The sequence below is a fragment of the Diadema antillarum genome, unplaced genomic scaffold (genome assembly GCF_040938485.1).
Source record: "Diadema antillarum isolate AM-2024a unplaced genomic scaffold, OU_Dant_1.0 seq00001174_RagTag, whole genome shotgun sequence".
NCBI classification, from domain to species: Eukaryota; Metazoa; Echinodermata; class Echinoidea; order Diadematoida; family Diadematidae; genus Diadema; species Diadema antillarum.
This window is the reverse complement of record NW_027271977.1, coordinates 489,672-505,839: the sequence shown is the minus strand read 5'-3', so window position 1 is coordinate 505,839 and position 16,168 is coordinate 489,672. Positions and strand designations below refer to the sequence as shown.

Genomic DNA, 16,168 nt, shown 5'->3' with positions numbered 1-16,168 from the left:
GTTGTCCAAATCAAGCGATTTACTTATTGATAACGCCCCCTCCCCTTGTAAACTAAAGATCTGTAATAATAAAATTCATATTTTTTTCACATGACAAATAAATTATAACGTGAATTCTTATTATGTTTTCATGACTTTTGAATTATGTTTGATATTGTTATCATTTTTATTCTGTAATGGAGACGGAAAATAAAACTTACCGAAACCGAAACTAGAACGTTCTCTCTTTTGCTAAACTTAAGCGTATACAATACATTTAACATAATATTTGATAAAGCGCCATGCAACCAGCCACAACAACAAGGAAGTGAAACGTAGGTATGTTCATGTAGTCGACATGACTTGGTCTTGTTGGTTCTCGCTAAAATTGCGCATGAATACTTTGGAATCTGCTGGGACTTCTTTCCGGCTAAACGCATCTGCAACATCCAAAGGAAGGCGAGGGTCGAGTTAAGACGTACGTGTACCTCCTCCATCTCTCTGTCTGGTAAATTGAGACTGTCATCACCATGGCAACTGAAGAAGCAGTGAGAAAGGGCGGAAAATGCTGGCCGTTTTGTAAAAAGCTGGTAAGTTCAGAATGGCAGGAGTTTTGAAAGGAAATTTTGAAGATCAAGCTGGAAAGATTGGAAATAGATATAGCTATAAGCTGCTAACCATTGTACATAGTCGTTCCTATTCAACACCCTTACTTCTTACCCCAATGTCAATAGGACGTTATGCCATGACCGTCAAAAGCCTTATGGGCCATTTTCCGAAAAAGAGTGCAATTACAGTTGTAGAAAAAATGACACAAATTAAACATCAGCGATTTCATTTATATCTTTTTATAAATTCAGAAACTTTAATCCCTTCTAAAAAATAATCAATGGTCGATTTTTAAACGCTCATGCCATTTTTAGAGAAATATTTTCAAACGCAGAGTCTTTTTTTTAACGTTAAAACCACATATCAGATACGTTTATATCAGAGGAGCATCTTAGAAAATCGTTGATCGTCCGCTTATATCTGGCTTTAAGATGGCAATGCTAATGAAAAACTATAAGCTTAAACATAGAAAAAAATATCATTGAAAGATTTTGGAGTCAGCCTTGATCTAATCTGTAATAAAGACGATCGTTATCTATAAAGTGAAGGCTAAATAAAAATCAAGAACATACATCTTGGCTTGAAAGTGTTACCCGAATTTAACTTTTTACCTGCATTTGAATCATACAAAATAATCTCATTGATTATGTATGAAACATTATGAATGAGGATTACACTTCTCAAAAATAGCGAATGCTACGTAACATTTCTACCAAATTAAACACATTTTGGATCGGAAGAAGAACGGTATGTGGTAACGTATCTGCCGTATCAAAAGTTCTGTTAGTATACGTTTCAGACCCAACAATAATCATGCCAATAAATTCATTTTAACTTGTAAGAACATCACAGTTTGACTATTTTCGTTAAAACACCGCACTTATAAACGTAAAGAGTTTAGATATGATTTTTCAATAAGCTTTGAGATATACGTGAAATAGAACTAAAACAACACAAATCCACACTGTATACTTTATAGTGCCGAAATTTTGTAATTTCATGGAAGACAATAAAGATGGAGTTGGAAAAGATATCTATGCAAATAATAAAAGTGAATTCAATTTTCCTTTGTTCCTGTCTGTCATAAATTAGGTCCCACGAATCGATAAACAATGGTAACGTATTTGATAAAGCATAGGTTTATAGACACAATAAGCTATACCGATTTACATCAAACCACAATCTCTTACACATGTGATTTTATTTCAAAAAAAAAAAAGATGCTGCAAACGTTAGACATAAAAATCCTGTAGTCATTTTCGGAGCATAAACATGCAACGAAGGAAATGCTCTTGACTTTAACCATTGTACTGAGCCAAGTTTATGCAGGGAGGTGCTAGAGAAGGAGAGACAACTGCTGCTCTCCTTTGAAGTCATGCGCGGCACCGCCGAGAAGTTATGCGCTTAACTACAGGTGTTACCAATGTGCTTTGACAAAAGAGAGCATCAATAATCGGGACTAGCGCTCTCACATCTAGAAATACTTGCCCCTACTGCAATTCGCTCTCTCTTTCAATGTGATGGCAACAATGAATTTGTGTACCTTGAATTGGAGCAGCTAATCAAAATGCAGTGTAAAGCTGACAATTTTAACAGCAAATAGTTTAAAACACGCTGGAACACGCTTTAGCGGAGTACTTTATTTGAAAGATCAAAATATCCCAAATTAAAAGATAGAAAACTATTAACGTGCGAAAATGTGCGCATTATAGAAAAATATTAGGTTTTTAAGAAGGCCTAATTTTCATTTCATTTCGATTTGGGCATGACGAAGAAACTAGAAATACATGTTTATAATATTGAATTCTTTCCTAAACTATTCTAAATCAATTCGAGTATTACATTTAAAATTTTACGGTGAAATAAAGCTTGTAATTCAAAGAAAGGTGAAATGCATTCTTCGTCTCCGGACTTCGTCCTGCAACTAGAGCGGTGCCGAGCATGACTTAAAAGCATCTGATACATGTATGTTAACGAGTGAAAACTTGTTATCAAACGCTTGATGTCATTTGTGGTATAATAATCCCCCTTGCTGGACTGAATAATGATTATTATTGTGATTGTGTCAGACGTGTGCAGGGTATTTGGTAGGGGAGGGTTGTGCCTTTCAGAAAATATACACTTTGTATTGTTGTTACCGCATTTCCTTAAAAAATAATGCCTTAAAGCTGAACAAATTGACAAAAATACATATTTTATGAAAAAATCCCAGAATCAGACGTCGCAATTTTTGTTCTTATCCAATTCTACAGCTTTGTTTTTTCTTGTGAGTAAGCCCACATGCTCCAACTATTTAATCAAGTACTTCTGCCATGAACGTGTTTATTATTCATCTTATCAGGAACTTTTGAATTCACTCATGTCTGAAAAAGAACGTCTCTGAATGAATTATCTTTTCCTTGACGCAAAAACTCCAGGATGAATATGAAAACATGTAAGGCCATATTTATTTAGCGTATTATCCATACTACCATTCCATCAAAATTTGTGAGTGAGCTGTACAAAGTAATCGCGTAGTGGCTCATTAAAGCAAATTATACTGAATAACCATCAGAGATGTTCGATTGGTTAATGGTGTCATTAATGAAAGTTGATTATGCTTGAGATAAAAACTGGTGATCAGTACGTCAGTGTGAGCCAGGCGATTATGATGATTGGCAACAAGAGCAACATACAGTCCATAAAAATGAGTTCTGGTTGAAAATCCAAATTGGCAAACGTCTCTGATCAAAGCGAATGTCTCTGATTGAAAATCTCTAAAGGGATATTCCCTCATCTGACACGTACACACTGCATGATACTTTATTTGCGCGCTTATAGTACGCACTGACGCGCCATCTTGGAATCGAGTCGGCATAATTCAACAACGGAAATGCCCACAAATCCTGAAAATGTGAGTAATAACAAAAACTTTCCTGGTGTTTGTGTCGATTTATAACAGTTATCATTCCGTAGATTTGCCAATTAGTATCATCTGTGAAATTATGTATTTTAACCTTTGGATTATAAATAAATTAAAGAAGGATGGACAGTAAATATGTAAGATTCTACATGAAGATCAAAGACCGCACGTCTCTGAGCAAAATGAAAAACGTCTCTGATAATTACTGTTTCATGAAATAAAGACATCCATTCTACAAATTATGAGAACATTACAGTAAAATTAGGTCTGGATGGGTGCGGTTAGTATTATAGGAACAAGAAGAACAAAGTTTACACGGGCGTGTTATAATATTAAGAAAAATGAAGCTTCCTGAAAGATGTTGAAAATATGTAGAAGAGTTTCAAATTTAAGGTTTTCTGTTGATTGAGCAAGTTTAAACACATTGCCTGGACAGAAACTGTGTTTTATGACTAGTAATAGGTCAGTAGTCTATAATTATAATGTAATAGTCACTTTGAATTACGTATTTTTTTGTGAGAGAAGCAGAAATGTAAGAAAAACAGGATTAGGTCAGGGACGTTCTCTGAACAAATAAGATCTGTTCTCAAACCAATATTAATGACCCATCATGGCGAATTGGTGCCTACGTTTGAAGCACATAGGTTCCTCAATCCAAATATAATGCTAATATCTTGTAAAAATAAACCCATTAACTACTGATAAGCAAAGATGTTTACGTCAGAGACGTTATATGGGACGTTTTACATATTTTCAACTACTACAATTGGGAGTCAATCTTTCATTATTCCACAGTAGATGGCCCTCGTATACATACATTGTTCTAGGTAATTTGCGCAATCTAGAAACAATGTTGATTTTATAATTTTGATCAGAGACGTTCATTTTGTGCGTACATTGCTCCAGTGCATGGTAAGTTAACTTTAATATCATTTTTACTCTATTTTTTTTTTCTTACAGCAAGATGGGAAGACCGGATGGATTGTAAACACTCCGAATATCCTGTTTAGGATCTTTAGTCTCAGTCATGTTCATGGAGCCTACAAGTTCCAGACCACGGCCGTGGTACTGGCAAGACCGGACGGATATCTGATTGGAGGTGCCATCTGTTTACACAATAATGACTTTCCCAACCCCGGTTTCAGGTGTCGCAAGCGACACAGTCGATACTATGCACTGATTGAGGACATTGAATACCAAATGAAGGAGAAATTCAGTTCAATGTTATAATGCCGACTCCGTTTTTAATGCACGTCACTACGTTTGCTTTTGAGCCTGTGAAATTTGAGGCTTATACGCTAAGAAGTAAAGGTTCAAATAATTTGCACCCAATTTGAAACAATGGCAGGACACACTTGAACCCTTAATTATGTTTAATTGCACCCTTACTTAACTGCCTTTTTGAATTTTTGCCAATTTCTGCAAATAAGGTTTTTGTACAGTGGATAAGAATATGCAAATGAGTGAGCTAACCATGTCATAACCTCTCCATTTTCCATTGATCGTGTACAAAAAATAACGAAAATTTAATGTTTCTGGCATCGAAATCTGAAAAATAATGCTATTCGTGGTCGATTATATACCTTCGGAATAGTGTTCAGTTACATATATACCCGGATTTAAGCCTGGGGCATAATTATGTTTGAATGAAAAACTGGAAATTTCAAAATATTATGTTCAAATGTTATGGCAAGTAGTGAGGGGATGACATAGCACATAGGTTCCTCAATCCAAATATAATGCTAATGTCTTGTAAAAATCAAACCCATTAAATACTGATAAGCAAAGATGTTTACGTCAGAGACGTTATACGGGACGTTTTACATATTTTCAGCTACTACAATTGGGAATCGATCTTTCATTATTCCACAGTAGATGGCCCTCGTATACATACATTGTTCTAGGTAATTTGCGCAATCTAGAAACAATGTTGATTTTATAATTTTGATCAGAGACGTTCATTTTGTGCGTACATTGCTCCAGTGCATGGTAAGTTAACTTTAATATCATTTTTACTCTATTTTGTTTTCTTACAGCAAGATGGGAAGACCGGATGAATTGTAAACACTCCGAATATCCTGTTTAGGATCTTTAGTCTCAGTCATGTTCATGGAGCCTACAAGTTCCAGACCACGGCCGTGGTACTGGCAAGACCGGACGGATATCTGATTGGAGGTGCCATCTGTTTACACAATAATGACTTTCCCAACCCCGGTTTCAGGTGTCGCAAGCGACACAGTCGATACTATTCACTGATTGAGGACATTGAATACCAAATGAAGGAGAAATTCAGTTCAATGTTATAATGCCGACTCCGTTTTTAATGCACGTCACTACGTTTGCTTTTGAGCCTGTGAAATTTGAGGCTTATACGCTAAGAAGTAAAGGTTCAAATAATTTGCACCCAATTTGAAACAATGGCAGGACACACTTGAACCCTTAATTATGTTTAATTGCACCCTTACTTAACTGCCTTTTTGAATTTTTGCCAATTTCTGCAATAAGGTTTTTGTACAGTGGATAAGAATATGCAAATGAGTGAGCTAACCATGTCATAACCTCTCCATTTTCCATTGATCGTGTACAAAAAATAACGAAAATTTAATGTTTCTGGCATCGAAATCTGAAACATAATGCTATTCGTGGTCGATTATATACCTTCGGAATAGTGTTCAGTTACATATATACCCGGATTTAAGCCTGGGGCATAATTATGTTTGAATGAAAAACTGGAAATTTCAAAATATTATGTTCAAATGTTATGGCAAGTTGTGAGGGGATGACATGCTCATTTTGCCATTTGCAGATTCATAATGACCATTCAAAAACTGTTTACTGAAGAACTAGCGAAGCTTCAAAATGTCACAACCTTCTCATTTTTGTGGAGCCCGTATGATTTTCTTTCTTATCAGCGAATACATTTATACATTTGGGCTGAATTTCCCCTTGAATGAAGCTTTTTCCTTTGGAAGTAAGGTGAAATATCCTAGTGATATTTTTGAGGTTTGTAAGCCAAATACAGGAGAAAAGGAAAAATACTAACGTCTGTGATGAAACAAGAAAACGTCTATTAAGAATGTCCCTTACCTAGTTTCCACTATGAACACTATAATGCATCGCCTTTGAGTTGAAGGAAGAAGGATTAATAATCCCCTAACGATGTGACAGATAAAATGTGATATCGTTATGTTATCATTGTCAACCTCTTGAAAGAGGTTTTCAGTTCACTTTTCGTCAACAAACAGTTGCTATACCAAACTGTCGATATTCTTTTGAGTTTGGTGTTGTGGCAAGTGCATTACATTGTTTACAATTTATATCTGCCATAGTATGAAAAAAAACGTAGCGAAATTTGATGCTTCTAGGATAAGCAAAGGTTAATTACAGCTTTCTGAGACGACATCATAACAGTGGCCCAGGTAAGGTCCCTAATGAAAATACAAACTGGCTTATACTCATACAATTATATTTTAGACTAAGGGGTCAAATTAAATTAGTATCAATAAATTTGTGTTTACCTTTTTTATAGATTTGGACTACAATTGAAAGCAAACATATACAAAATTAATAGCGTGTGGGCACACCTGCATATACACCTGAAGGTAAAATGCAAAGTAGTGGTCATCATAAACAAAAACAATTCTCGACATTTAGGCCTAGGTAAATGATTTCTCAATGAATGTGGAATGTCCAGTTGCGAGCATCTTTTAAAATAGGGAGTTTGATGTTTAATTTTAGTGATAACTTACAGCCGAAACGTCCCTGATGGAAAAGCAAATGTCTCTGATATAAATGAGTAATTAGGTAAAGTAGTTGAAATTGCAAATTTTTCAGGTAATTTTGTTGTCTGTCATTAAAAGGTGTTGTAAGATCTGAATGATATATCAAGAACAGGCTTGTTGTTGATTTTTGGTGCAGAAATCGAAATTCCTCTTACAATTTGGAGATTCGTAGTTATAATCAATTAGTATGAAAAATAATTCAAGGTGAAATTACCATTCTGAATTGTTGACAAAAGATTAAAAGACATGTGTTTAATAACGGAAAATGTTGTTTGCTCACAAAACTCTTAAATATGGATCAAAGAACATCATTTGTATTGCCTATGTCTGAGGAACGTCTATGAGTGAAACCAGAACGTCTCTGATCAAAACATGGCTTACTTCCAGCGTCTGTATAGGGCTTTTATGGTGATTTGATCAAACGAAATGCACTAATTCATTATTAGTATCTACTGAACATTAACATTTAAACAAATGAGACCCCTGCTACATGTTTTGTTCAAATGAGATGAAAGTGAAGATAAGAATATGAAAATCTCTGCTTAAATGACAAAAACTCCACTTTGTCTTTAACTTCCATGTGTATTAGCTTTTGTAAACTTCACAGGAGGCAAACAATATTTTAGGAACAAATTAACACAGTCTTCGAAAGTATGAACAAGATTAAACTATCTTCATTTGAATGTTTTTTCACTCTTCATTTGAATTTTCACTAAAACGATGTTTATTTTAGTCAGAGACGTTCGCCATTATGTCACAGTTCTATTTAACCTTGAATAAAAACAACACCCTTGGAGATATCCCAGTATAATTGGGTTTACAAGAAAGCTGACAATAATGACATTTCACTGAGATGTATCTATATCAATGAGTCACATGTTTTAATTTTGACCCCTGATTTGCCCAATTGTACATCGTTCAACGTTTTCACCCATATATATATATATATATATATATATATATATATATATATGTATTTAAAAGACACGGTAGGAGCCAAAGATTATTTTTACTGACGATTCGGTCTATTAAAGGTCTTCATCTGTTAGATGAAGTTTGCGTGACACAATCAATGGGGCAAGATTATATTCGTCTCTGTAAAAAAATCATACTTATTTGCACAGATGATGTATTGAATGATATCTTTATGTATAATATTCTTTAGAGTACGTGTTTCTTAATTTCTCCTCCATCTTTCTTCCTTTCTCTTTTCACTCATATCCGTATCTATGAATCCATTAACGTTCATATTACATTTTTTTTTTGGGGGGGGTGATGTAATATGTACATAATTATGCGTAAGCTATCACTTCTGGACGTCACAGTCAAGCTTTTCATATAGCTTATGACGGTCCACACAAAATGTATAACAACATATTTCATGTACAAGCTATGTACATGCTTGTGTATAATGTATATGAATTTTGTGAATCACGTACTCACTCAATCAGTCAATCATTATCAATTTTTCAATAGACAACTGGCGGCGCAAAGAGTAACAAAAGGCGGGAAACATGGGGTAGCCGTTTTGACTTCATGGTTACCTCCCTCGGTCACGTGGTCAGTCTGGAGAATATTTGGTGGCTTCCTTACCTGTTCTACCGTAATGGTGGCGGTAAGCACGCATGACAAAATTCATTGATTTCCTTTTTTTCTCTGTTGTCACTATCGATGCATTTTCTTTGATCAGCACTACCGAGTAAAAGACGGCGAATATATAGATTTTTTTTTTCGGTCAATTTCACACTTTTGTCATTCCAATTCATGAGTGTGTGCATTCAAATTCACACAGCGCATCTATGCGAGAAATATGCGAGTATTCAAATTCATAATCCGAGTGATAGATTTTATTCATGGCAGCTATGCGGTCATGCCAAATTCACGCGTAAGTGTTCAATTTCCAAATGCGAGCACTGTATTCCCTAATCCTGCATTAAAATTCACGCGATGGTCAAGGCTGTACCCTTGAGTGGGCGCCCAAGGAAAGAGGAGAATTAATGCCAGTAATCCACAAATATTTTTCCCCCAATGGTCTGCAGAACGCATCAACTACATGCATACGTACACAATTTTCAGTAGACAAGTTGTGAGAAAAGTTGATTATCTTCTTTAATACCTTATTCAGGTCCGTAAATACCAGGTCACATGCTGACTTATAATTATGATACTCAAGTTTAAAGGCCGTGTCACACCTTTCCGGGCAAGCTACACGGGCTTGTGGCGAGGAGGTAGTTTCCAGCACGTTGAAGATTTTCCGCGGACGAACAAGAATCATTTTGCAATTTTCGCACTTGTTTCTTACCTACTAGACGCGTGCTACTTAGCTTCTACTTGCGTGCATTCCGTGAGACCTGCGTGAGGGCTTTGAAACCAATCCGTTTTCTGTTACGAGCTACTTATGGGTACTGAGAAGTACCTGCCTTGGAGTTGCCTGCGAGGTGCTGCCGGTAAGGGTCTTCTACTGGTGTTCTGCGTGTACCTCTGCGAGCAAATCCCCACGACTCACTCGGAACAAGTTTTGAGCATGCTCAAGGCCTTTTCATACCGTATCTGAAGGCCGTGTCACACCATTCCGAGCAAGCTACGCGGGCTTGTGGCGAGGAGGTAGTTTCCAGCACGTAGAAGATTTTCAGCGGGCGAACAAGAATGTTTGCAATTTTCATTCATGCCTTGTCATACCGTACGGGGGAAATTTTGCGGCTTGACTTGCGGGGAAACAAATTTACTCCCCGGAGCTCTCCGCAGTTGGTCCGCACCTGAAAGTATCTAGCGCGTAGTTGCCCGGAGGTGCTCACGCAAGTCCGATTTAACCGCAGCCAAGTTTTGAGCATGACCAAAACTTTTTCCGGGTGAGTCGCGAGAATGCCCGTAGAGGTCCATGCAGAACTCCAGCAGGAGGCCCTTAGCGGCAGCACTTCGCAGGCAACTCCCACGCAGGTACCTCGCAGTCCCGTATGCAGCCAAGATAATGAAATTCTGTGGGATTTCAGCCATTCCATTAGAGGAATTCCTTCACTGAGTTGTCAGCCCCCACGCGACTGGTACAAATGTCACACAGTATACTCGCAAGTAAAATTTAAGTAGAACGCGTCCAAGTAAGACACATGCGCTGACTCGCTCAAATCCTTTTCCGCCCTCAGGAATGTCCGGTATGCTAGAAAATCCCTACACGTAACAAGCCCGAGTAGCTTGCCCGGAAAGGTGTGACAGGGCCTAAACACGGTTGCGGGTAAAAGAATATGCGTGCGCACCTCCGGGCGACTACGGTTGAGATACATGCTAGGTACTGTCATGTGCGGATCATCTACGGGGACCTCCGGGTAGTCAAAATTGTTCTTTGCAAGTCGCACGCAAGGCTTGCCCGGAAAGGTGTGACACGGCCTTTAAGCTGTAGCCCCACTCTATCATTCATTGTATGCTTGTATTGCCGATACGTTTCTGCTGTACGTTGTGTAGTGGCAATGAAGAAAAAAAAATACTTTGTTAACAACTGATGATAATGTATATGTATGATTCCAATTAACAATGTATGTATATACATGTACATGTATGTTCATGTTCAATGATGATACAGGAATCAATAAGTCAAATCAAATCAAGCAGTCACAGGAGAGGTTTCATCTACTTCACTATTTTCCGCACCATATGTCGTGTGTGTTGGTGTACTTTCGGTCCTAGACAATCCTGCATCCTGTTCTTTGTTCAATTCAGATAACTGCTAGTTTTAGAAAATGAATAGACTCGACTCTTTTAGCCCCCTTTTATTTATTTACACTTGAGAGGTTCCATAATCACGTCACAGTGTTTCGATGGAGTTTAGTATCCCGTTCTTTGTTCAATTCATATAACTGCTACTTTTAGAAAATGAATGGAGTCGACGCTTTAAGCCTGTTTTATTTGTACAAACTATTTGAGAGTGCATGCAGTTACCCAAATATTTGTATAACTTAAAAGTTCCCTATTAGGTTTAAAGCTGCTCCGTCACAGTATACTCTTCAAGAGTAACAAATCTATATCCTGTGACTTTTTACTGGCTTTGTAGAGCAGGGTACGGATTTTAAATTTGTAGGACATGTAACTGTGGCCGATAGCATTATTTGGCAGGAAATGTGTAATTAGTACGAATCAAATCCTGTTTAACGATTATATATCCCTTTATTCAATAATTTCGGTCAGATTTGATTAAGAATATCAGATGACTTGATAATGTCATAGTCTGACGTGACTCGAATTCAATCAGTATATGTCTTCCACATGAACTCCAAAAGTATTAATATCTTTTACATTATTTTTTATAGAAGATTCTTCGTGAGGGGAAGGGCGTCATTCTATCTGGATTATCTACCAAGCAAAATATTTACAAATTGTGATACTGTGAATAATAAAAGAAGCAAAACGACCTGCAACTAGAACACTTTTTAAAGATGACATAATCACTTCCAAGCGCCTTTAAATAAGAGCAATGTTTTGTTTAAAGACCAAATGAAACTTCAAAATCTCACAACTTTATCTTGGTCAGAGCTTAAATGGGACAGAAATCACCATACATATGAATAGAGGGAATGCAGCCTTTTCCCCATTCAGATCCAAATTATTTTCACTTTTTAAGCGTATTTAAAGAGCACTTATCCCTTCCGGGGAGCAGAGGTAATCACTAATACTCTCGGCAGTATAAAGTCGAGGAATTGCGTAATTTTCCTTAAAATGAAGCTATCTTTGTAACATATTTTGCTTTTCTTGTTTTATATAGTAGATGTTAAACTTTAAGGAGTTAACAATTGTGTGAATTCGTATTGGTCTTTCGTTGCACATTACAAAGTTTCCCATTAATAGGGTATTGTAATCCCCTTGCGTTCTGAAACTGTCAAGTGTTCTTTTATTATGCAAGAATAAGTTCGATTACAAAGAGGTTATCCTCATATTTCGCAGAAATGGAGCGACATATTTTGTTGCATCACAAGTTTAAGTTGCAAGCTTATCTAGTGATTACAGCACAACATGTGATATATGATAAATCAATTTCATTTCTGGTCAGTTTCTTGCTGTTTACGTTTGTTACATAATCAATAAGACAAGTATTTCGAACGGAGCATCCAACATCCTCAAATTTCTGATGTGTGCTGCATTTACCGGATCATCATCATGAAGAGTTTTAGCGTAAAATATAAACTTTCAAGTGATATCTCCGATGTTGCGCAAGAACGATTTTTTCTTGAAATTATGAGAAAATCGTATATTTTCATAGGGCCAATTATTTTCTTCATTTTGTGGAAAGTCTAAATTGACAAATACTTAGGTTGGTTTTTTTTCATCAAACTCTTCACATAAATGATGTTTCTCCCCTCCTCACAGTCCTAACTTCATCTTGGTTCCTGGTTTTATTTGCCCTTGCAGTTGCCTTCATGATTCCATATCTTCTCTTCGTACTGTTTGGCACCTTACCGCTGGTTGTCTTGGAGTTTGCTGTAGGTCAATACAGTAGCAGCAATATGAAGAGTGTCTGGAATGCGACTCCGATTATGAGAGGTAATGGCTCATATTTTCGTCACTTGTACCTTCATGCGTCAGACATGGCATGCATGTATATGGGTCAGAATTTTGAACGATGTACAATTCAGCCAAAACAAGGCAAAATTTAAAAAGTAGGAAATTCTCCAAATTATTCATCTTACCTGAAAGAGTATAACTTCAGCTTTAATATGAACCCAATTATACTAGGATTTTCCCAGAGGAACAAGTTTTTATTCACCGCTGAAGTTTACCATGTCCAGAGCAGCGAACGTCCGTAAGGAATAGTACAACACATACACATGAATACCATTTGACATACTTTGCAAAAATTTGATTCAATTCAAAATCCTAACGAAATATCTTAAGGGACATGTGTACGTGCTTGCAGAATGTTAAGCTTGTACTCTTAACCTGTACGTAATGGTAGACAACTGATGATTTCACTAAATTCGTCGTTTCTGTTGAAATATTGCTCTTCCGCTAAACACTTTCTCCACTTTACGCGCATTTTACAGAAACTCAATATTTTGACCTCTTATTTCACTATCCCATACTCTAATCCTCACTCCCAAATAACAACATACCTATTAAAGATGTATCTGATCTAGGCAGTCTCTATAACCCAACAAACATAGCATAGTTTTCATCACGGAGGTTCGCATGTAGCTCACGGACGTTCGGAACAAACAAGATGCGGCTCTCGTGAGTTGGAAACGCATTCTACTCACAACAAACAGCAATTTCATGTCGAGAACAAACTCCTCAACAAAATCCTGAATAGATATTACCAATTCTTAAGTATATAAGCTTGTTTATCTTCTCATACTGAGGAATCAAAGAAAACAATTTTTCCATCTCTCGTAAATGAACGTACAAACGTACGTGTAATCTCAGTTACGTAGTCCATCCTTGAGAACGAATATATTTATCAAAATTTCGTTATCATGAAGTAAAGATTCAGGTCCAAATTTGTTATATAAAGTCTACAATGCAAAATTTGCTTGTAACGAACATGGTCACAGCTAAAATTATGACAATGAATTAAAACAGAAAGACAACAGAAATGTGCTCCGTTATAGAAATACGAAGTTTAGCTGGGGAGGGCAAACGAATACGTTGGGAAGAAATCCCTCTATGTTTGCTCCTTGAGTTACACACTGTTACCGAGGAGAATTTGTATTATTACATTAGTCAGAAATGATAATAGGTTCGATACTGTCATAACAAGACGTCATAACAAGACACAATAAGTCCATATAACTTGGATGGATGTTCGTGACTTCGATATCATACAATGTGGGTTGTTATAACAAACATTTTGTAGCGCGTCATTTCGGAGGCTCGTTATTCATACAGTTTGTCAATACGAAAATTGATAGAGTTTGTATAATTATGAAGCTTTTTTATTCGGTAAATGATAGGAATCTCCGAAGGTTAATCGAAAGGTTTATTTATTGAGGGAACATGAAAAATCATGTTCGCTTATCCAAATGTGGAGAAACAAGTTAACAACTAAAATCCTCCAAATTTCAAAACCTCATAATAACCGTTTTCACCTAAACGAATATCAGGCCCTTTCCACTTTTAGAAGAACGGACCTAAAAATGATGATCCTTAATATTTATTTTTCGGACTAACAAACTTTCGGAATAAGAAATTTTTTTATAACAAACCTCCTTAATTAACTAAAAACTTTTTTTTTTTCATTTTCGGAATAACAAACCTTTGGACATCGGAGTAACGAATCTTAGGAAGAGCGAACGTATCAAAGTGCAACCTTAAACCTATTCTTAATCATTACTTTTTTTAACATGTGTTTTCAAAGTAAGAACAAAAGCACAAACAAATCGACGATCTCTCTGTCTCTTAAATGTAAAATGAAAAAACAAGTCTTGGAAAGAATTACAAATGAACATTGCTTTTCATCGATGAGTATAAAACAACACCATGTGATAATAATCGGAGGATTTGTTTGTATTCATCAAACAATAATGGTATACTGCATTATTTTTGTTCGCTTGTGACGGCATTTCGATGAATAAAAAACATAAACAAACAAACAAAAACTTCTCCAGAGGAATTTGGTACAACGGGAGTGCACTGGCAATTCTTTTTTTCTGTGTGTTGGAGCTCGATCCCTTCTCTGTTTCTCAGTCATTTTCATTCAACTGCTTCCACGTCCTTTTGAAACTTTTCCATTTTTTATTCAACACATGCCCATTACAGACTTCTTCCGTCATTATGCTGCATGTGATGACGTAGCACTTTTCGGATTTGTTTTGGTTTGTTTTGTTTTGTTTCTGTTTTCTGTTTGGTCGCAGCATGTCCAGGTTATTGAGGGAATGAGCGAAAAATCGTCATGAAGAGAAAAATAAGAATGGATTAAGGCATTTAATATCATGACAATTACAACGAACGTCCGTTATGGAGACCAAAACTGGATGTGTTCTGTTTGAGACGGCAGCTACCATACTCAAAAGATAAACACTTGGCGCACCTGTCACTAAAAAGTGGCACTGATCCTCTTTCTCCTACTATGTAATCCATTGACTTATTCTACCAACGAACATCCGTGACCAAAACGTTTTCCGTTTGTTATTACAAGTAAATTGAGTGCTGAACATTATTCACTTTTGGGTATGAGCGGCTCGGTGATTTGGTAATATTTTCAACTAACATTAACTTTATGTGCAGTGATATATTTGCAATTATCAGAAATTTCCTTTCTCGGACAGAACGTCCGTGAGCGAAACTTTCAGAACCTGTAACAGCACAAATTGTCTCCAGATCCTCATTAGAAAGAAATTTAAATGCACAGAAATTACAGATTACGCAAAATTCCATTTTCCTATAACTTTGTTTTCAGTGTTTAGCTGTTTTTGTGTAATTAGAGGGAAAACTAGCTTAAAATTGTGAGTAAATTTTCAACTGTTTGTTCATCATGATCACATAACGCCTTAAAAATTCTGAAACTGCTGCCCTAAACTCATTGTTTACTTTGTAAAACTTTATTTGTGGCTATTGGAGCTAAAAGTTTTAAAGAATACAGGACACTTTCGGGACAACTTATCCCTATCGAAGGGATTGCATACGTCACGGACGTTCGCTGGAATTGTCACGGACGTTCGTTCTACTGATAGGGTCATGTTCCAGGACGGATAACTAATCGGCAGAGAGTACCTAGCCTTCCTAACGCTTTCAAAAATTTGAAAAGGTATTGATAATGCAAATTATAAGAAATTTGACATCCTTACAACATATGTATTGCTCAGAGGGGGATCAGGAGGTAAATTTTCAGAGAAAATATTAATTATTTGCTTGGTTTTCGGTGAATTGCATGGTCCAAAAACTGCAGACAAGCCTCAGTCCGCTCCAAAAATAACAT

General features: G+C 36.5%; 1 protein-coding gene across 1 annotated transcript in view; it reads left to right on the top strand.

The window, feature by feature from the left end:
• The first annotated feature begins 433 nt into the window (after positions 1-433).
• Positions 434-16,168, top strand: part of LOC139744433 (sodium- and chloride-dependent glycine transporter 1-like) — a 32,861-nt gene continuing 17,126 nt past the window's right edge. Inside the window, exons 1-3 of the mRNA XM_071654872.1 lie at positions 434-569; positions 8,749-8,887; positions 12,667-12,798. Coding sequence (XP_071510973.1) covers positions 510-569; positions 8,749-8,887; positions 12,667-12,798 — 331 coding nt within the window. The 5' untranslated portion in view covers positions 434-509. The remainder of the gene's footprint in view (positions 570-8,748; positions 8,888-12,666; positions 12,799-16,168) is intronic.